The sequence below is a fragment of the Embiotoca jacksoni genome, unplaced genomic scaffold, assembly GCF_022577435.1.
Source record: "Embiotoca jacksoni isolate LCO1_2020_lvr unplaced genomic scaffold, fEmbJac1.0.p SCAF_11, whole genome shotgun sequence".
Taxonomy (NCBI): Eukaryota; Metazoa; Chordata; class Actinopteri; family Embiotocidae; genus Embiotoca; species Embiotoca jacksoni.
In genome coordinates, this window is record NW_027185241.1 from 13,026,949 (window position 1) to 13,049,509 (window position 22,561).

Below are 22,561 nucleotides of genomic sequence, written 5' to 3' on the forward strand. Positions count from 1 at the left end.
CCTGTAGACAATTGATTGCATGAACCAGGCGAGCGCAGAACTTGCAGACTGTTTTCTCAGTTGTTTGATGAACTCTGCCCTAGATAAGAATAAGGGTCCATTAATATGCAAAATGCTGAAATTAGGATGCAGCAGCCCTGTTTGAGTCTTATCACACATGCAGAACATAATTAGGGATGGCCACACTTTGCTGCTATAAGGACAAATCTGTTCCATTGTAGATGTTAATTATATAATTGGCAAAACATTTTCTTAACATCCGCAGTATGTTTTGTGCTTTGAGTCTGTGGAAGTTTGGGTGTTTGAGCTTGTACAGCAGCCAAACTGGTATGCGCACTATAGCTAACTAATTGTGCAGTGGACAGGCATCCTATTTTAGGGTTTCGATGGAAGACTGGAGCTTTAAGTGTGTTCACAGGGCTGAGTCTTTGCAGATCTACTGAATGCACCCTGGCAGGAAAGCAAACAGTAAAGAAGCTCCTGTCGAAACAAAGCAGAAGCGACAGTGTGAACTGAGTGACAGCTTGGAATAAAATGGTCCACTAACCAATCATGCAACACATGTCAGCGCTGATTTCAATCTGAATTTTTAATTAAATGGTCTTACTCTGTCTTTTACTTTTCTACCCCCACTGTAATTTTTATCTTTTTCCTTTTGTCACTCTCAATCTCTGTCTTTATCTTTTTCTTATCTCACAAACGCATTCTTTTTTTTTTTTTTGTCTCTGCCCTTCAAGACCAGGAGTTCTCAAAGACCTGAAGACTATGGGCTCTATCTCTCTCTTCATCTTCTTCATCACTCTGCTTGTGCTTGCCAGACAGGTAAGTCCACACTGTAATAGCTTGATTGACGTTATCGTCTGTCTTCTGCTGCACGATTCACCTCCACAGAGTTGTCTTAGCTTTGTGCCATCATGACATCATCACCATTGCACTGTTTCCTACCATTAGAACATGCTGTACCTTTTTGCCTTTTAAGTGGTTTATTTTTGCATGTTTTCACTCATTTCCTCTCGACTTAGAGTGGTGATTTTTCCCTGTGATTTGGTCCCTTGCTGCTGCTAACTTAGTCGACAGAGTTGGGTGAAGCTCAAGCTAATATTTTACATGCCTTTTCTTGAATCCTGGGTCTCTTTAATCATTACTGATCTCCCATGCGTGAACACAGTTTTTAATTATATGACATTGTGCCTGGCTGCACCAGAAGCAGTACCACTCGGATCTCACTCGGGTCAGTGGGGTCACAGACATTCTTCCGTGCCTTAAAAGCTAACTTTAATGTAAATACAGATTCAATTTTACTTGTGACACCGCTCCTTCTACCTCTCTCTGTATATCCCTTTAGTAACTCAGAGCTCGGTGGAAAAATAGCAGCTATTATTCATCTATGAAAATCAATCACTGAACTTTGTAGGGCTGGTATGACTTTTTGGCTGCTGTGCCATACTGCAAGAGAGACACGTTGAGACTACTTTGTCTGACACTAGCAAGTCTGCAGTCACAAGCCAGGTGTCGTGTCAGATTTACTAGTCAGGAGATATGGCCGCCAGAGGCTGGTCATTCTGAAGAGTTGTGTGCTTCTTACTCTGGATATTTTCGGGGTTATGCTACATTGCAGGATACTTCCTTTACCTTAGACAGTCCAGAATCGGAGCATAAATGTAGTCTGGAGCTTCACTACAGTCTTGGCATCAACGTCAGCTGTATGTAAAAGAGCAATCGACCCAATGTAAGAGTCTTTCCATTTTGATTACACACATATTCATATTTTACTCTAACCTTATGCAGTAAGTAACACAATAAATGTGCTTTTATTTGTGTTGTTTGTGTGGGTTGCAGTTGAATGCAGGATGTAGTCAGAGCACTGTGTCGGGGAGAGAAGACACGGGCAGAGTAATATTGCTGTTTTGCATCAGAACTGATCATTAAATGGGATGTGGCTGCTCCCCTGGCCTCCGCTGTGTACGTACAGCACGGCTGCTGCGCACTGATCTTCACTGTGGGAACAGAACTGTGCTCTTTTTGAAAAAGCAGCCTTGACCATGTCAGAGGACAAACAGTAGGGGTGGAAACAAAAGTACCACCTCTCACTACACGTGTCATGTGCCCCCTCTAATCTAGCACTACACCCACCCATAATGTAACTGGATGGATACTTGTTTGGCATCACAGTACACTGAACATATGGGCTCTTTGCATTATTTAGTATCATATAAATAGATGTAAAAGGGTTATTTCCCACATCTATAAAGGTATGTTGGAAACTCTGTTTGTGAGGATGCTTAAAGACCGTCTGTCACACAAGTTGTGGAAAATGTGAAAATAAGCATCGTTCAACAAGTGCTGTCTCAAAAAAGATTCACAGATGTTGACATGAGCATTAGGTGGATTGAGTTTGAGTGGATAATAAATGTATTTGCAGAAGACAAATTACTCAATGAAAGTACACCAGATAGAACAATCTATACTTCAAAAATAAGAGATGCCATTTATGAATATCTGCTGTGTCTCACATGTTCTTCTGAGGTACCTTCACACAGTTTGTCTTTTAAGTCTGTGGCAAAGTAATTATATCTCCAATATCCAATCATACTGTGCTTGATAACATTTCTGTCAAACGTGTTTCTCCTCGCCTGGTGCATCCTCTTTATCAAATCAGTTCACCACGCACAGCTCAGCAGCAGGATTAAATGGAGTCACCTGAGCCGAGAGCGCTTCACCTGTGGAAGACGTTCAATAGATGTTGCAATATTCATTGGAGCCCCATCATTTCCACTCGGGAACGTCATTCCTCCCCTCTCCTGAAACATTTTTACTCTAGCTGTTTCTCAACACTGTGTTCTTCACAAAGCATCGTTCGTGTCCTTTACACAAAGCTGCATAAATCATGTCTCTGTCTTGTCTAACTTGAGGAAAGCCATGCTGTAGCACCATCTTCTCTGCCCTCTGCCTTGGTGGTGTCCATATTTCTGTCTGTTTGTATTTTTCTCTGTGTCTTGATGGAAGAAAGCTGTACAGCTGTACCTTCAGTCTCTTCACCTCTGTGTCCTCTTGTAACAGAATGAATATTACTGTAGGTTAGACTTTCTCTGGAAGAACAAGTTCAAGAAGGAGTGTGAGGAGATCGAAACCATGGAGAACCTCAACCGGGTTCTGCTGGAGAACGTCCTGCCTGCACATGTTGCAGAACACTTCTTGGCACGAAACTGGAAGAATGAGGTCAGCATCCATTATGTTTTCTTTTCATGACAGCATGTGATCTGTATGTAATGTCATGCAAATTCTGTTTTGACAAATGGCTGCAGAACTGATGGACATATTGTGGTTACACAGAGGTTTTCCAGCACCTGAGGCTGAGATCCATTTCATTCATTCACGTCAATGGTGCAGAACAAAAGCAACGTTTCTCCAAAATGTTTTATTCAAATACAGAATGTGCAATTCACTATTTAAGTTGTAAAAGTACACAAAGGGCTTCATTGTAAATGTAAATTAAGTCATTCATTGGCTGTTTAAAATATTCATTGTTTAAATTCAGGTAGTAATTTGTAGGAAATGAAACCTTTGTGAATGGATCTGACTTTGGTAATGTTGCATCAGGGTGATTAATGATGACAACATGTTCGGGAGACTTTCTAACTCCCTTGTGTGACTCATTCACATCATTAATCATCCTGAATCCTGCTATATCCCCTGGTAACCTTTTGCAGTGTCAGCTGTGAAAAGTAAAGTTTTAATTCTAAGAAAGTTTAGATTATGTCATTGAGGTCGTAAGAAACTTCACTTTCAATCTGGACCCTTTGTTTTGGGTGTAAGTGACTAATGGTGACAAACGTTTTAGTTGATGGTTAAATAGTATGCAAGTTGAAAAATACAGAAGTTTCCCATTGAACTGGAATTAGCAAAAAGTCTGAATGATGAATCAGCTAGTGTGACGTTATTTCTGCTCTTGAACAGGATCCAAGAACAAATTACCGGCCTAATGGATTTTAGAGAAACTGTTATTTGAAGGGGGATTTGGGGTATTTGCCGCCTTTCATTTGTCTCTGTGGTTTATCACTTGTGTTGTGTCTGCCTGTGAAGTCTGACTGAGGACTGGTTTGTACTGAACAGTACTGTCAAGTGTTTTTAAGCCTGAATATCCACAGATAACTGTCATGATCCACATTGAACATTTGTCCATCAGAACTGCGTCATCTAGAAACTCTGTGGTTTATCAGCTTTATATGATTGTTCAAGCAAACATCTGTACTTTGTCTCCTTCCTTTTGCCATGCAGGACCTGTACCACCAGTCCTACGACCTGGTGTGTGTCATGTTCGCCTCCATCCCAGACTTTAAAGAGTTCTACACCGAATCTGATGTCAACAAAGAGGGATTAGAGTGCCTCAGACTCCTCAACGAAATCATCGCCGACTTTGATGAGGTAAATAACCATCACAGCATCTTACTTGTGCAGCAGTAATAGACATAAAGTGTAATACCTTTTCAGTCACGTTCACTGTTTTTTGAGTAGCGTGTGATTGGACACTGTCTCCTGCAAGCTACAGCCTCTTGTGATGATAGCAGAATAGTCTGAGAGGCTTTTACTGGCAGACAGATGGAAAAATAAGATGAAGTTTTGTCCATTTGGATGTACAGAAAACACCTCTTCTAAAAATGACAGCGTGAAATATCAATCGTGCCAGAAAGGATGTCTCATATGTTTTGGCTGTTTTGTGGATGGTGTTTGTCTCTTTGTGTGTAGTTGCTTTCTAAACCCAAATTCAGCGGTGTGGAAAAGATCAAGACCATTGGCAGCACTTACATGGCTGCTACCGGGCTTAATGCATCAGCTGGGCCTGAGAACACATCACAGGTAGGCTCACTACACACACACAGACACACACTATTTTTGAATGCCATGAAATTGTGCACAGTTGAGCAAAAATGAACGTTAGTGGTTGTGTTGTTACTCTGGCAGGAGCACGACCGGCAGTACATGCACATAGGGACCATGGTGGAGTTCGCGTTTGCCTTGGTGGGGAAGTTGGATGTCATCAATAAACACTCCTTCAATGACTTCAAACTCAGAGTTGGTGAGTTACACAGGAAAACAATTAAAAGCAAAATGCATGCAATACTGTTTCTTTTATAAACGGTATATTTGTATGACTGTGCCGGCAATAGTCAGAGGCATCATGGTTTGGGGTTATCTCGCCGTGCTTAGGTCTGTCTGTATCTCCAGAATGCCTGGATGGAATTTCTTTAAACTTGGCATAAGCGTTGACTTGGTCCCAAGGATAAACTGATTGATTTTGGAGGTCAAAGGTCAAGGTCACCGTGACCTCGAGTGTTTACCATTCTACTAAAACCTTCACTTGGACTCAAGGATGAACTGAATAGATTCGGATGGTCAAAGGACAGAGGTCAAGGTCAATGGGACCTCAAGTCCGTCCCATTCTCGTGAACGCTATATCTCAGGAACGCCTTTGGGAATTTCTTTAAATTTGACTCAGATGTTCATTTGGACTCAAGGATGAACTGATTACAATTATGACAACAATTCACGCAAAACTGTCAAAAGGCTAAGAAGGAAGTGATGCTATTTTATATCCAAAAGGTCACCTTCACTGTGACATCAAAAAGTTTGGCAAAAACACTTTTCTGGCCGTAATTCAACACCATAATTAAGGAACAGAAGAGAAGATCGTGACTTTCACATTTATATCAGATGTTGAATTGGTGACACCAATCTTGGGTATCCATCCTTTTGTGATTGTATAGTAATTGTATAGATTTTCTGTGCTGTCAGGATTGAAGAAGTGTGTGAAACACCTTTACTCAGAATTAATAGCTTCTTTACAGCAACATCTATATTTGAAGTATTGTATGCAAGCTGTTAATTCTGGTTTGTTTTTGTTTTCCATTGCAATTACGAGCAATGATTGCGCCGTACATTCATCCTTTTACCGATCTACTTCCACTGATCACATATGAGAATGGAAAATATGAAGTGTTATGAATATGACAGTATTCAGCAGCAGGAGACAACTTGATGTGTCGGACACGAGAATACAGCAGATAAATGAGATGACATATGAGAGCACAACAGATGAGCGCTGCAGCCCTCGCTGACTTATTCTCAGAAATCATATCTTATTGCTTGTTTAGAATCGCACAACCAGAACTGCTGTACCGAACGAAGGATATACTCCAAAGATTTGGCCTGAATTTAAACTAAATGCTGCATATCCTCCATTGTTCTGGCATTTGTGCATCTTCCTTTCTGTCTCTCTGGAGATCCGCTATGTTGTGAGGGTGCTTTTATTATCTTGAACAAAGCAAAGAGAAATAAACAGATGTCTAAATAAACATTCATGTAAGCAGAAAGGCACGGGTGGGCGAGCAGGCAGGAGGGTCTCCGCTCCCTGCCTGCAGTGACAGTCAGAGTTCGATACCTTCAACCTGTCTGTGAGGATCTCAGCATGGGACTCTCCATTAACTCAGCAGTGTGCATGTGTGGGACTGTACAGCTCTGCTGCTTCCAGACGGAGCCTAAAATGCTCCATCAAATAGGAATACAAGTGCCCACCCACTGAGGCTGGGCAGATCCAGTGGCCGAGCGCTTGTGTTGTGCTGCCAGCGCACTTGTGCAGATTGCAATTTCCAACAATCTGGAGATTGACTGGAGGCCCGGTGTCATGTGAAAAGCTCCAGAGACGGAAGAGTGTTGGGGATGAAGAGTTCAGCTGCAGTTAGCTTCCACTTCATCTCATGTTCTGATGAAATCCTGTGAAAAGCTTTGTTGATTCTGAAAGCAGCAGGTTTCCCACTATAAGCCCTTTTCACTTGCACTCAATAATTAACCAGAAATCTCAAAAATCAATTTGAAGACGTCTCCAAAAAGTATGACGTCAGAAACAGAAAAACAAAATACCAGCTTTTATAACCAGCTCACTGTTTTCTTATGTATTTAAAAATCGTAAGTATAAGATAACACATAATATTGAACCATAGTTTTGCACCAAATACGACTGAGATTCAGAAAGTGAAATGTTTCCTTATAACTTTGTTTGTTCTGTGTCAGGTATTAACCACGGTCCAGTGATAGCTGGAGTCATCGGGGCCCAGAAACCACAGTATGATATCTGGGGGAACACAGTGAATGTAGCCAGCAGAATGGACAGCACGGGAGTCCTGGGAAAGATACAGGTAAACGGAGGAGGATCATTTCCTTTTTTTTTTTTTTTTTTTTTTTTACCAAATCTCATGAAAAGATCTAAACCAGGGGTCTCCAACCTTCTTTCCTCTGAGAGCTATTTTGACCAAATGAGGGTGTCTGGGAGCTACTCATGTTCAGTAACATTTATTCACATAGCTGAGCTCCACTCAAACCAGCTGAATAAGCATCTTTAATATGTTATATTCAGCCGACCAGTGGTGTAACAGACAGACACTTCCTTTATGGGTCTGTCCTTGCTGTTGCAGTCCAGCCAAAAATATTGTATTTATTTTATGAACCTGATTCACGAGCAGGGTTTTGTTCCAGCTCAGTGCGAGAGTCTGCTGTGCAGACACGCTGCAGGTTGCTGTTTCTGTCCTCTGATGTCTGTGTGTTTCTCTAAGGGCGAAGCTCAATCTCTGCTGCACTGACACGTTGCAGAGCAGACATGGGTGAAGGACCGCAAGGGGAGATTGTTCGCTCGTTAATCGATTGCGTTGATACCTGGGCAGCCCGCCCACTTAAGTCTATGTGTGGGAAGCGCTGCATATTGTTTGAACCCTCCACGAACAACTCAGAAACGGGTAACGAGCTACAGGTTGGAGACCCTTGATCTAAACCAACAATGAACTGAACATCACATATCTAAAAGACATCTCTGAGCCACACTGTTGCACCGGGAGACATTTCAGTCATCATGACAATGAACATCCACATCCACTAAACTGCTGCCATTAGAACATCGAATGTATTCATATGTAGCTGAAAATAGTTCAGCAAAGGCCTGTTTGAGTAACATTTGTTAAAACTGCAGTTAGAAGGTTTTAGTTAAAAAGCCATTGTTTTCAGCAACTGACTCCGACTTATCAAACAAAACCAAAAGATTTGTCTCCAGAAGGAAAAAAGGGACCAGAACGAGAACAAAACGTGGTTGGGTTATTTTTTTTTTCACATGGGATTTGTTCATAATAACAAAAATAAAGACTAACCCCTGCATTGATCATTTTCTGTGAATATTTGGATCCTGTGCATCCGTCAAACATCACATGTTTGAAGTTTGTTTCAAAGGAGCGGCAGGCTCCTTCTTCAAACGTAGATGTTTTAAATGCCAACACGGATGTTGAATAGATAAAACTCTTCGTCCCTCTGCATGTGCCATCTCTGGCAGCAAAGACATCCCATCATCATCATCATCATCATCTGACATCTTCAAATCTCATATTGGCTCCCTGTCTGAGCAGCGATAAGATATCATGGTTTTTTTTTTACATCTGCATGGCTGTGGCAGCGCTTCAGTCTTCAGAGGGCTGTATTACGCTTCACAGCTTGTACACGTGACAGAGCCACGAGCTGTGTCGTGCAGCACAACTGCAACACTCTCAACTGTACCGTTGGTATTTTCAGATATGTAGAAGGAAAGAATGGGAAGTGCAGAGTTCTTACGAGGTAGCACAAATATCTCCTGCTCCGTGTTTATTTTACTGACATGTCCTAAGTTTAAAACCCACACAGGATATGTTCTTTGTGTGCTCTTTAGAAATCCAGCTTGTTCTTTATATGTCGCCATCGTTTGTTCTGTGGAAGCTGCAGATTTCAATTGACACCCGCATTTCAACTTCCTGATTTGTGCGAACAAAAATCCAACAGAGGTCTGTTGATGCAGAGCAACATTTTGCTTCTTTGTGGTCAACTGATTTTTTTTTTCCTGTGCAGAGAATTTTTATCTGCAGGAATTTATTCCAGGATTTGTAAGAGAAGCAAAATGGACCTAACCCGTCTGATTGTGCCTGCAGGTGACGGAGGAGACGAGTCGCATCCTCCTGACTCTGGGCTACATGTGCTCTTGTAGAGGCATCATCAATGTGAAGGGCAAAGGAGAGCTCAAGACCTTCTTTGTGCACACGGAGATGACTCGCTCACTGTCCCAGGGGAATGTAATGCCATAAGATTGGTTCAAAATGCTCTCAGGCTCAAAGACCAGACATGAATTTCAGATGGAAGAGGTTTGATCTTCTCCGTGACAGAAACAAAGATCGAGGCATGGAGGAGTCTGAATTTACTGTTGCATTGCAGAATACCTATGCCACAGCTGTAGTTTAATACATTATGTCACTTATGTAATTGTAAGTGTAGCATGTACAGCAAGTAGGCAGTGACCCTTGAAAATATACTGTCATTTGAATGTTAGAGCCAGAAAAGCTACAGTGGCTCAAGTCAGTCACATGTAATCATGTACAAGTTCATTCAGACAGAAGAACCTCAGACGGCCCGAATGAGGAGAAACGGGAAACACATTTAGGAAACCTGATGATGTACAAGAGGAAGAAGAGAAACAAAGTGCATGGCAACAATTTGAGCAGAACACCCAGGAGACAACAGAGTGAACAGTGGAAGCACCACTGGTGTTGTGGGTATGAGGATGTCTGTTAACCCCTAACTCGACCAAGGAAAATAAAAAGCCGCAGTCTGAAGATCTGATTGAAAGTGAAAGCAAATTGTCCCGACCACTGTTAGAGAGGTTAAAAAAAAACAACTCAGCCAGCCAACAAGGTGTACAGCACGTACAGAGTTCCATCGACCTTGTTACAAGCACCCAGGCTTGGATGTATTTTACAGGCGGTCGAGGACTATAAAATAATCGATGAATATGTTATGATATTCACGCAGAGACAAGATTTCATCATCTTGTCTCTGCATTGACTGAAGAGTCTGTCATAAACCTGCGGCCAGATGCATAAACGATACGTGTTAAGTATAAAAACCATAACCATTAAACGATGTGCACACCTCGCAGACTTAACACCAGGCAAACACATTTTTCTAGAGCCAGCTGTGAAGGCAATGAGGAGATTAAGTATGAAATGAGACTTCAGATGTTGAAGTAAAAGCATTCGTTTGTGTTTTATTTGTGAAATCTGCAACATTTCCTCAAAACAACCGTTTCAGGGACGACCTTTGTAATTTTTTTTTTTTACGTTCAAGCCAGTATTTTTCTCCTCCGTGATCTTTTAAAGTTCTGCAACTGTGAAATATCAAGTGTGTTTGACTTCAACTGCTATAAATTCATCTTTAATCATATGGCTTCACTGATAATGACTTAGATTTATGAAATAAAACCAAGAATATATGTAGCTGACAAAACAGACAGTACAAATGCATCTGTTTTTTCTGTGTTATGCATCTGGCTCCTGGTGGTTGTGGGTCAGATCTGACCCGCCCACATTTAAAAGACATACCCGAGTGAAACTACTGTACTCAAAGGGATAAAGATGATTTGTATGACTGTATCGTGGGAAATCGGAGCCTGATGTGTATACGGGGTAGCTTTAGAGTGCGTTTTGTAAGAAAAGAAAATACAACCAAAAAAGTGTTTTGATGTTTTGATGATTCCATTGTTTTTTGTAAAAACTTAATTAAAATTTCTATGTATTTCAGTTCTACAGTGTGCTATCATTTACCTGCAGCGTATTAACAGGATAGGGCGGTGCTGCATTTACGATAAATGTAATTTATAATACTGCAATGATACTTTTATCAACTTATACTGGGCCGTGCAAGGCTGTTACATCACAGCTGATGGCATCAATATAATACATCAGTCCTGTTTGGTTTTCCTCCAGACCACTTCACATTGCTGCCTGCTGAGCAGAAATAGAATTCTCAGGGTCAAAGTTGAATCATTCAGTGAAGCAGCAGTTTCCATTTCATTTTCATTTTCAGTTTCATTTTCATTTTGTAATTTAAAAGTGGGAACCGGGAAATGGGAACAACAGGGTAGGTGCACTCAAGATGGTGACGTTTCGGCAGTTGGTCTAACTTTGTGTGTTCTTGTTCTGCCGGTAATTAGTAGGACGCTTTATTAAGAACTGATGACTTCATGATTCAAAGAAAAAAAAGAAAAAACTGAAGGTAACAAACACACTGCAGCTACTCGTAGCTGAAGATCAAACAAAAAGTCCCAACAAAAATGACAAAGCAGAGTGTGAGGACATTACTGTCTGACCTTTAGTTGTCACAGTGCAGCAAAACAAAGACATGATGTCTTGAAACTTGCTAATTTCTGGTTTGACCTCGGGTTGACTGTAATAACTACATCAGTTGACCTCAACTCCTGACATTTACTGCACACAAGTGTGTTCTCCAGTCACTTGAAGCCAGTATGACTGACAGGGCTCGTGTTATTTGCTCGTGTCCTCCTTCCACACAGTCCTGTCCACATTTGTTGAAATGAAACAAATGAAAAGACATTTCCAGAGGTTTTGTCCCATCATATGAAACTGCATGTTTCACCTGCTGTTTCATCACCACCTCTCTATTCGTGTCGAATTTATGCTCAAAATAGACGTAGCCATGGTAACAGCTGTTTATCCTGCGTCTCTTTCCGTCACACTGCGCAGTGTGACTGAAGGAGAGTGAATAATGTCTTTGAGATGAAGAGGTTATTTGACATCACAGAGGAGCGCCACACCTCGAAGGATCCAGGACTCCGGGGGAACGGACGTTTTCAGGTCCACAGCTGCAATGTAATTCATGTCTGTCCTCACCGGCTTCTTGTAGATGGGACAGGAGTAGAGGCGGGAATCCTTCGCCCCTGCAAACACAAAGCAGCAATTTAATATTTGTGATGAAAACAGAGAAGCAGCTGGAACAACGGTCTCTTAATTCCTCATAACATCGACTATTTCATGTGAATGAAATGTTTACATCAGATGGAGATGCTGCTGCGACATCCAGCTGTTCAAGGAAACATCTGTTTTTATGAAGTCAAAATCCTGCTATTCATAACCGAAGGAAATACTGGAGCGTTCTGAGTGCCCCTCATCAGCTAAGAAACCAAACATCTTCCTCAGCCCAGTCTTCCAATCTCTTTGAAGGGAGTCACAATTAAGCAGAGCACTTTCCAAGCCTCTACACACAGATGCTCCACAGAAACGTCCCTCCTCAGTCTCTTTCGCACTGACACACTCAAACCCAGCAGGCCGCCTTCTTGTGGGAAAAGCTGGGAGGGGACACGGTGTAAACAAACTGCGTCGTGCGTATCATTGGATCATTAATTCATTTCCCAGGCTGCCGTGCTCGCGGGCGTCCACGGGGGCCTTGTCTGTCTGTCGCCTGCCTGAATCTGCACCGGCCTCATTCACAACAAACACCGTGCCACATACTGCTGGCAATTTTTTCCCAGACAAAATAAATTGCACTTAGTCTGCTTGACATTTAAATGTTACATCCATCCAAGCGACTGCGTGGGTTGCAAGAGTTGAGGGGGAGTGAGAGATCCTCTTACAAACAGGATTAAATCTTGGGAAGATTAAAATCTTCCTGCCGTCTAAAGTTCCTGAATAATAGAACTCACCGTTATTCTCAGCGAACATCCGGATCACAGGCATCATTTCGAAGAGGACTTTGGGTTTGGAGTCGACAAGTTTGCAGCTGCGGCGGTCCCAGCCGGCTCCCTCCAGGTACAGGCCATAGATGTACACCCCCTCCGCGGGGGGCTGGGTGATGTCATCCTTCATCCACCTGGTCACCTCGTTGCACAGCACCATGCGGTCCAGAGCCCAGCCTTTGTTTGCCCGGGTGATCTCCTGCGAGTGCACGCAGAGATCAGCAGTTTATAAGGCAGCGATGTCACAGCAGTACACACGAATGACAGAACTAACATTTGGCAACTGGTCTCCAACGCAAAAAAAAAAAATCAATGTTGATAAAAGGCTGTAATAAAGGGACAACAACAAAAAAAAAAACACTGAAGTGCACTCCATCCGAGGTGATATTTTCTGAGATGCAGCGAGAGAGAAAATAAATCCAATATAACTCTGAAAAAAGAGAGAGCAGAATAAATGAAATGTGTTTATTGAATCTCTTCATTTCATCTTCATTTCATAAAAAGGCGGAAAAAAAAAATCACAAAGACCTTATTGGGCTTGATTGAACAGACAGGGGTTGATAATAAATGACAAGGACAGACACACAACAGATCTTCTAAAAATAAGGCAGCTACTTGGAGCACATTTTACAGACCGAATGAAAGAACTCTTCAGATAGACGCCAGTCAGAGATAAAAGCTGCAGCACATCTCCTGAGAAGCTGCCATACGAGCTTGCTGGTGGGAGATGATGGCTATATTTGGCAACTAACAGTTGTCCAACAAATCCCATCTCAGGAAAATGCACAAGAGACATCTGCATCATCAGTATTTTCTTTGTTTATTCCACTGGGTTCCTCAGAGACAAAAACTAGAAGGCAGTGCGATTTATATATCTGACTAAACCATTCCCTCTTCCTACTACCACTTAAAATGCAAATAAAATGTATTTGTTGGACCTGAAAACATCTTTTAGCCTCCAGATGTCCATTTCAGCTCATGTTCATTGTTAATGTACACGACAATCAACAACTACGACTTAAAACCTCAAGATTCAAAACCACCAATCACCCTGTTCATAGCAGTAACAGACAACAGAAATAGACAAAACTGTCAGGGTAGACATTGGGCCTCTTTGACAGGATGAAAGCAGGACAGGTGGTTCAAACTTAAGTGCACATGCATGTATGAAACATCCCTGAACTCTCTTCATTTCATGATTTCAAGTTCATGCTCTTTAGTTGCTACCCTTTGTATTCAAAGTGATAATCAGTTCACCCTCATTTTCAAGAAAAACAATTTCAATAAGAACAAGAAGTTCTGTTTAAGGCTGCATCAAAACCTCAACAGACTACATTTTTTTTAAATGTTCTAATTTAAGAATTCCTTTAAAGGAATTTTAAACCGATAACCTGCTTTCTACTGATTGAAAAGTTGTTGCCTTTCCTGCAGCAGTAGGTCACTGTTGATTGTATTTTACAGTAAATAATGTCTTAACGGACAGCTTAGGAAATGAAAAACACGGAGAAGACAAAAATAAAGAGAAAAAGCAAACGTGAAAGCTGAGCCTCAACCTAAATCCAGAAAAATACAGTCGGAATCTATTATAAAGATATTAACTACATTAAACTACACGCTGCATTCTCTGAAATGTGTATTTTATCATCCCGTTTGCACGATTTTCTAGACCTTTTACTGGATTTTAAAACATATAATGTTGACAAATAACATCAATGAAAAATTCTCATGAAGACCAATGAGCCCGAGGCCTGAACTCTAGATCTGGATCAAGCAGGGTTAAACATTCACATTACATCTGGGTAGTATTCACTACTCCACCCACATTAATATAAATGGGGACTCATTAGAAAACAAAGAGAAATGTGTGTCTGCTTGCTTGTGCACACTGTGTGTGTGTGTGTGTGTGTGTGTGTGTGTGTGTGTGTGTGTGTGTGTGTGTGTGTGTGTGTGTGTGTGTGTGTGTGTGTGTGTGTGTGTGAATTGTGGCGGTGTGCCTGCTTCTCCCTCTGCGTGCCATCTGGCCTCCTCGCCGGCGGTGGGTAAATAGGTGGGCAGCCTGATGCCGTGTGTACCTGTCTCATAGCTGTCAGGAAGCCCTGCGGGTTGAAGAAGCCTGTCACCCAGAAGCAGTTGGGCCGCCCTTCAAAGATCCAAGCCTGGAACTGCCGGTTCCGCTCAAGCAACTCCGTGAACCAGAACCCCAGGGTGCTGGAGGCCCACGATGCCTGAAAAACAAACAACAACATGAGCAGAACATCACGACGAAGCACTGAAATGTGGATCAGAGGAGACACAGGGAGACAAAAAAAAAAAAATGAATGGTGAATCATCGTCTGGCGAACAAAACAGACTTCAGCACAATAGAAACCACACACAAAAAAGGATTAAAACACAACACAATAATAATAATAATAAGAAGAAGAAGAAGAAGAAGAAGAAAGCACTGCAGGTAGAAGAACTCTGCCAGGAAGCCACTCAAATCTGAATTATTCTAATAATGTCATGTTTGTGAGAGCACAATCAAAATTATTTTAATATAAGAAATGGGAAACGTCATGCTGAGTCATAGTTCTTTGTTTGCCCTTACTCCCTGTCTGTGATTATTAATATTACTGTATTTCCATTTGTAATTTTCTCCATTTGCATTAGTCACGGACGTAGATTTGTGCAAAATATTATAAAAAATAAAGCCCACAAATAAAAAGGTAAGGAGCATCAGCGTGGGCTCAACATGAAGTCTGACTGATGATGTGCTTCCTTCTCGTGAGCTTCAATTATCTGATGTTCTTGGAAGCAAACAAGTAAACATTGAGGTCAATAAATAACAACAGAGAAATGATGTCTGCATTGTAAGCAAAGAGATCTGAGATCCATCGTGCCCTGGGGCTCCTGTGGCTTTTTAGTATTCTTTACTGTAAGCAATGGGCTTTAAGTGCTTTCAGTAGAGTCTGGGTTCAGTTTAATGTTAGTGAAGCAGAAAAAAAAATGTAACTTCCATTTTTGAAAACCTTACAAACGTGACAGGTTTGTTGAGTCCAGTTGCTGCTGGAAGAAGCTACACAGGAAATGAAGACCGGGATTTTCTCACTGACCTTCTTCCAGCGTGCGGGAATGCGTGCATCGTACATGCAGTCGAGGGCGTCACGCAGGTTCTCGCTCATGATGATGGTCCCGTCGATGGCGAGCTTGAGGTCGGTCAGCGTGTTTCGCACTAGAACAATGACCCTCTGCATGCGATCGATCTCCTGACGCAGGAAGATGTTCATGGGCTGGAAAGGACCCATTTTCTGAAGATGCTCCCTTACCTGGATTCATTAAATCAGAAATCAGACTTATGGAACTGATTCCACTGAAAGTCTCAGTCAGTCTCTGTTGTAGGATGATATCGGGAAGTAGAAGCACAACGACATGGAATCTAAATTACTCCTATAAAAATTGTCAGGGAAAGCCAAAGAAGTTTGCATGTCTCTGAAGTCTCTGCCCTCCACGGAGACCCTCGCACCATCTGCACACTGAGCTCCACAGGATCTTCTATGATTGGTGATGTCGTTTTCCATGAAAATGATTTGGCCTGTTGGCAGTGCTTTTACATGTTTTGATCCGCTATCTCGAACATAATCGGCTCTGGTTAAATCTGCAGCATAAATTACCATGGCGATGTAACCCCGTAAGAAGTGAACTATCTACGTAACCCTGAAAACAGACGGGGTTCAGGCCTCTGCGCTTCTATTCTGTGCCTTCATACACCGAGTTAAAGATGAGCATGCGGATTGATGGAAGTGGCAGACGCAGGGTGTGCAGAGACGACTCTCCACGACCAGCTCGGCGCCTTGCCTCAGAAAAGTCACACTCATCTCACGTGCTGGAGAGGAGCCCCAAAATAAAACAAAGCTTCAGGAGCTGCTGCATTCACACCCTCTGAGTATTTCTGTTCCTCTTTACACTTCAACACATCCTTCTTCTCTGCCTGCACCACAACAGCACACATTGTGAGTGGAGGAACATTTTCACATTGGCTGTTCATGCTGCGCACGCGCACGCGCACACACACACACACACACACACACACACACACACACACACACACACACACACACACACACACACTCGGCACATGTACACAGGCTTACTTCAAAAGGTACGTAGTCTGGAGGCAGTTTATCCAGCATGTCGTCAGCCAGCCTAGACACGGCAGCTTCTCTGGTCTCCCCTCCACCTGACGAGCTGTCTTTGGGCTGAATACTGAGGATGGTGTCCAGCACGTCCTTGGCCAGTTTACTCTGGAAGGTGATGTCTGCGTTCGGGTGGAGACCAAACACCTCTGGAGTGTCATAGGCTGGAAGACCCTGTGACAGAGGAGCAGCAGCAGTCATGACCAGAGGTCGTGGAAATATTTTTAGACAGATAAGGCCGTGATGTGTACTCCCTCCTCTCTGCTATCGCCTCAACCTGAGAGCACTATTCCAACAACATGGAATAGATTTTTATGCGCTACTTGTTGGTTTTTTTCTCCCTAGTTTGCAACACCTGTGTCCCTGCACTGTAGTTCTTGTCACTGCTAATCCCACCGTTGGCCAGCAGGAAGTGGAGACAGCCTTTGATGCACATGGCGTCACCAGCTGCTTCCTCTTATCCTCCAGTGAGTAGAATCATCGGGAGGGTTTAACACAGGCGAGATTCACACTATCCCTCCCGGCAAAATGCTGCACGCCCCAAGCCAACTAGTTTACAGTGCTACTGCAGTGACAAGGGAACTCCTGCACCAATTATCAGGGTCCTCTCTAACAGGAGCTCTGAAGCGGTAAAAACCAATTTTCCATCTGGCCTCAGGATAAATAAATCAACAACGTGAAAGTGTGACCTCGCTCATATGGCGATTAATCAGGTGGCTTAAAATAATCCCTTCTCACCAACACAATTTATTAGGGCCCGAGCACCGATGGTGCGAAAGCTCTAGTTACATGCAAGGCATGTCGTCCGAAATAGGGAAAAAAAGTCATACTGTAGCATGTCGTCTGAAATTTGAGGGTTTTTGGATTAAATTCTGGGACAAAGTTGTTTTAATAAAGTTGAAGCTGTTGTTTTAATTGGCTTAAAGAAATCTTCAAATGAGTGTCTTTCTCAGTGATGACAGGAAGATGGACCATCTGTTATCGTGGTGTAACTAATGAGGTGGAAATTTGAGAACAAATGTACTTTGAGTGATCATAATAAAGCTTCGTGCAGCTGTCACAGTCAGGTAAGCAAAACCAATTAAAAGAAAATCTAATATGGCGTGTGCTTTGTTTTAGTTTAGGCAAAGCTCTAATGGAGGTTAGACTCAGAGTCTGTGCATGGTGGCATGTTTTATCAAATAATTTTCATACTTATTTGCTGATAACGTCCTCTGAGTTCACTGAGACCAGCTCAGAACGTGCTTGAGGATAACATCCAAGTATCTGCAGGTTTACGTGATGAAAACGGGCCGCATTCCTGCAAGTTTGAGCTCTGCTTGTTCAACAGGTGTTTGATAAATGTCTCTTACTTTCCTCCATTACTTGGGGATTTTGTTGCACGTAACATCTGACAAACATCCATCACTCTGTGTTCGAAATGAGGCAAACATCAGGAGAGAGCCTGACTGAGTCACACTTGAGAGACTACACTACAGAGAATACCTCTTGTTTGCCTTTGAGACGCCTCGCTTTGGACATTTAAGTCCTCGTCGGGAATTTTACCTTTGTTCCTCTCTATGTGCATTTAATTTAAACACACACACACACACATTCACATACACTGACACGTTGTGGTCTGCTATGCATTTTGTCTCATCATTTAAAGTGTGAGCAAGTGTGCGTTTTTGTGTCTGTGACAGAAAAAGAGAGAGATTGGTTGTTGGCAAATTTGAGTGCAGACAATATGCGTGTTTTTTTTGATGCGTGTTTCTTTCTGTACGTGTGTTCTCCAAGGCTGCGTTTGTCATTCTCTATTTGAGAGGGAGAGCAGAATAAGCTCGCTGAGCCTGGAAGCCCTGAGCATCCATCATAATGAAACTAGCTTTAATGACACAAGCTAAGAAACTACTCCAAAACATACACACACTCGCACACGCACACGCACACACACGCACACACACACACACACACACACACACACACACACACACACACACACACACACACACACACACACACACACACCAGTTAAGCACACAAGAATGCTAATAAATCATATATAATCTGTATTGAAACGCGCATGCTTGCAATTTATCTGGAATCACGACAGCCTACGTTTGGATGTGACCAGAACACTATACGTTCAAGAACCTAAAATGTAAGAAGAAAGAGTAGTGATCTTCAAACATCCACAAGGAAAAAAAAAAATCCTCATGAGATCAGCCTTCATACAGTTTAAAACTGACACTTTTGCAGCTTTATGTCTTTAAACCTGTTCCGTTTGTTTGATGAAGACAGATACAGGTGTGTACATCGTCCACCTTAGAAACTGACCTGAATGTACGTCAGATACTGGTCAACGCTGGAGCATTTTGGGATGCTGTAGCCCTTGTAGAAGTTAAAGGCAGGTCCAAACATGTCCTCACTGAACCACACCCTGGCGAAGGTGTTGAGGAGGCGCTTATCGTAGTCGTCGGTCACGCGGCCGCCGTACTGAATCTCTCCGATCATGTATCGCACTGTGCTCCATGACACACCCTGAGGAGATATTAAATAGGGATAAAATATTACAGCAAATAAAATATGTGATTTTGTTTTTGACAAAATTGGTTGGGAGAAGGAGTTGATTTAATTTGGGTTATACATTGTGAGCAATTTTTGGTTTTCATGCAGTTTAGAGGGGGAGAGTGTGACCCAAGTTGTTTTCTGTAGCTACAATTTTAAGATGTTCCCTTAACGCCCCACTAGCAGGTTATTGGTTCCAACATAATTTACTGATGTTCCCTAAACACCTCACATTTAGGCTCTTGGTAGATGCTAACTATTAGCATGAAAGGAGCTCAATTAGGCTTACTAATGTAAGATTTACCTCAACATTAGCGAATGACACAATGATTACTTGAGGAAAAACTGTATTGACTTTGTATTTATTGAGAAAAGTTGAATGGTTGTCTGTGGAGCTAGAGCCTTTTTGGAGTCAACACCTTGTGGCCCTTGGTGTTATTGCAGTTTATGGCACTTCCACAGTGGCCTCACTTTTCAGACCTGGAAGTTACACACTATAGTGTATCAGACTTGGACTTATTTGTTATTACGTCACGATTTATTTATAAAACAAACATTTTAAGATTACATTATCTTCCTCGGTGATAGGAAACTGGAGAGTTGGAGTCAAACGAAGAGACAACAACCACAACCTGCTGTGAACTCCCTCCACCAGGAAAAGGTATTTAAAACTACTGTCACTGTGAAACGCAGTACCCTGAATGATCTGAACTTCATCTAATTGAGCTGTTACTGATGCACTTTCCCTGTCCTCTTGGCCAACAAACACTTGTGGGCAGCATAGTTTGCCAAACATCTCAGTAGTACCACTTCACCAACCTTTTTAATGTCCATGTCATCAAGGTGGTTCTGAACAAACTGGACAGTAGCATTGAAGTCAGCCTGGTTGAATTCGTAGGGGATGTTCCATCCCAGAGGGCCATATTTCCTCCTCTCCTGTACGGTGCTGTGGACAAATGCTACTCCATACAGCATTGGCTTCCACTGCACCATGTTACTGACATCCAAAAGGTCCTGGTTCAGACCTGGTGAGGGACACATGGATGAACACATCAGCAGCCTGTCCAACAGGAAGCAAAGAGTCAAATATGTAGAGAACCACTGAGCTTTGGGGGCAATAATCCAAAGCATTTAAAACATCCAGTAAACACAGTAGGAAAAAAAAAACTTTCCCTTTTTACTGACTAAATATAATTTGGATTTGGAGGTGGAAAAAACAAACATTGAATGTGCCTTTTAAAACAAGTATGACTCATAATCTGATTACTAGATGCAATTATAAAATTGCAGGCAGGATTCAAGAGCTGGACACTGGCTCTCAATTGCCGTTCAGGCACCACACACATTACTTTTCCATAGGAGACAGCTGGTCATACATATTAAATATACCTCTCTTTCTCCCACCTTAAGTTTTAAACAAACTTTAACTTGTTTCAGAGTTCACAAACCTTCCCCGAGGCTTTTAGTACTTGGGTGTAAATTGCCATGAATTAGGCAGCAGACAGGCGTTTTTCCTGCAATTCCATATTTTTCACCTGCTCCTTTTCCCCACGGATATGTGGTCCATGTATTTGTCTGCATCCACAATTAAGCTGTTTACACACGCACACATCCATGAATAATAACACTCCCAATTCTGCATGCTTATCATTCTTTTATGTCCTGTTTCACGCAGATGCACTTCTCCTTGAAATAATAAGATAGAACGAAAACATTTCCCCTTGTGGGATTAATAAAGTAACTATCTATCTATCTCTAGAGAGCAGTCTGGTGACATTTTACTTTGTTTCCTTTGTTTGTTTATGCCTAGCAACGTCTTCACAGTCGAACACTGTATTGTTTCAGGTCGGAATATGTGCATCTTTATTCCGAGTACAGCCTCACAATTTTCATTATTGCTCAGTTAACTGATAAAGAATTATCTGTTTGATGATGATTTACACCTGAACTAAACTAAAACCCACCTCCGTAGGTCCTCTTAAGCCCCGCCTTCAGGCCCTGAGGTGGTTCGTTGGTGAACTTGATTGACATCTGCAGAAGCGCTATGGGAAAGTGTCTGTGGACCTCTGTGGTCATCCAGAGGCGGAAGCTGTCGTTGACAAAGTCTGTCTCTGTCACCGTGTCCATTAGCTCATCCATGAAGTCCAGACCCAGGTGGCAGTTCTGGAGTAAGGCCCAGCCTCCCTGGGGACAATAATAGTAGTTATCATGTGAAAACTATATGAAGTGATGAGCTCAACATCTCCAAAACTTTTAATTTTAAAAACACATTTTCAGACACCGAGTCCCTTAGTGTCTCAATTAAATGATCCAGAAATAGCAGTGACCTCACACCGCTGACTCACATTGGCCATGGTCTGCTGCAGAAGCTTGCGAGCGTGGACCTCTTGTCCTTGTCCCATGGAGACATATCGGGTTTCAATCTTCAGCTTCTTCCCCAGCACAATGATGGAGTCAGTTGGATCAGAGCCCATTGAAAGGAAGCAGATGAGAGGTGTTCGCGGGTCTGATTCCTCCCACATCTTCTCTAAGTCTAGAATCACCCCTTCAGTGTACTTGTCCCCCATTGCATCCATTATGTATTTACGAGCCTAGAGGAGAGACATGGAATAAAATAGGGCACAGTAGATGTGTTTGTGTGCTGCTTCATAATGCAAAATGAAAAAACACTGTAAAAGTAAATATTGGAATAAATCAAGTTTCTGTAAGGCTGAGAACTGAGGGAATGGTTCAAAAAACATGTTTTTTTATTGGCTTACTCTTTTCAGCCAACAGTAAAGACTGAGGTCAGACAAGGACAACTGCTGGACTGTGGATGCAACAAAATATATTCCACCCGAGGCTTTCAATGGTCCAAAAAACTACCCATCAGTAAGAAGTGAATGTTCATTGGCTATTGTAGATATTCAGCCTCAGTAAGCTTCAGAGTGAAATCTGTTTTACTAAATGTCTTCCATATTTTTCTTCAAGGAGAGCTTTGACCGAGGGCAATGTTACCGTAGATGGAGATTTTTTTCCTGGTCTATAATGTTGGAGATGCTTTATAAAACAACTGAGGAAACTGCACTAACTCTACTTAGACAGTTTGTTATAAATAGGTGAATACATGAATTGTGATTCAGCTGATTAGATAAACAAGTGTTGGTTTTAAGCCATCGAATCCTTGTATCTGAATATTGTAATCATACAAAAACTTGTTTCACTCCAGAGGTCGCTGAACCAGAACCAGACTGTGTCTGTTATTAGAACACAA

The 22,561-nt window shown here is 42.1% G+C and overlaps 2 protein-coding genes across 2 annotated transcripts in view; one reads left to right on the forward strand and one right to left on the reverse strand.

Annotated features, from left to right (window-relative positions):
• adcy2a (adenylate cyclase 2a) overlaps window positions 1–10,637 on the forward strand; it is a 55,424-nt gene extending 44,787 nt beyond the window's left edge. Inside the window, exons 19-25 of the mRNA XM_069143217.1 lie at window positions 738–822; window positions 3,061–3,219; window positions 4,279–4,425; window positions 4,747–4,857; window positions 4,963–5,077; window positions 7,069–7,193; window positions 8,997–10,637. Coding sequence (XP_068999318.1) covers window positions 738–822; window positions 3,061–3,219; window positions 4,279–4,425; window positions 4,747–4,857; window positions 4,963–5,077; window positions 7,069–7,193; window positions 8,997–9,149 — 895 coding nt within the window. The 3' untranslated portion in view covers window positions 9,150–10,637. The remainder of the gene's footprint in view (window positions 1–737; window positions 823–3,060; window positions 3,220–4,278; window positions 4,426–4,746; window positions 4,858–4,962; window positions 5,078–7,068; window positions 7,194–8,996) is intronic.
• Window positions 10,635–22,561, reverse strand: part of dnah5 (dynein, axonemal, heavy chain 5) — an 86,780-nt gene continuing 74,853 nt past the window's right edge. The window contains exons 80-88 of the mRNA XM_069143218.1: window positions 21,654–21,899; window positions 21,273–21,492; window positions 20,128–20,333; window positions 19,078–19,281; window positions 16,720–16,935; window positions 15,682–15,894; window positions 14,662–14,814; window positions 12,557–12,788; window positions 10,635–11,794 (exon numbers count right to left, since the gene is read on the reverse strand). Of these exons, the coding sequence (XP_068999319.1) occupies window positions 11,643–11,794; window positions 12,557–12,788; window positions 14,662–14,814; window positions 15,682–15,894; window positions 16,720–16,935; window positions 19,078–19,281; window positions 20,128–20,333; window positions 21,273–21,492; window positions 21,654–21,899 (1,842 nt within the window). The 3' untranslated portion in view covers window positions 10,635–11,642. The remainder of the gene's footprint in view (window positions 11,795–12,556; window positions 12,789–14,661; window positions 14,815–15,681; window positions 15,895–16,719; window positions 16,936–19,077; window positions 19,282–20,127; window positions 20,334–21,272; window positions 21,493–21,653; window positions 21,900–22,561) is intronic.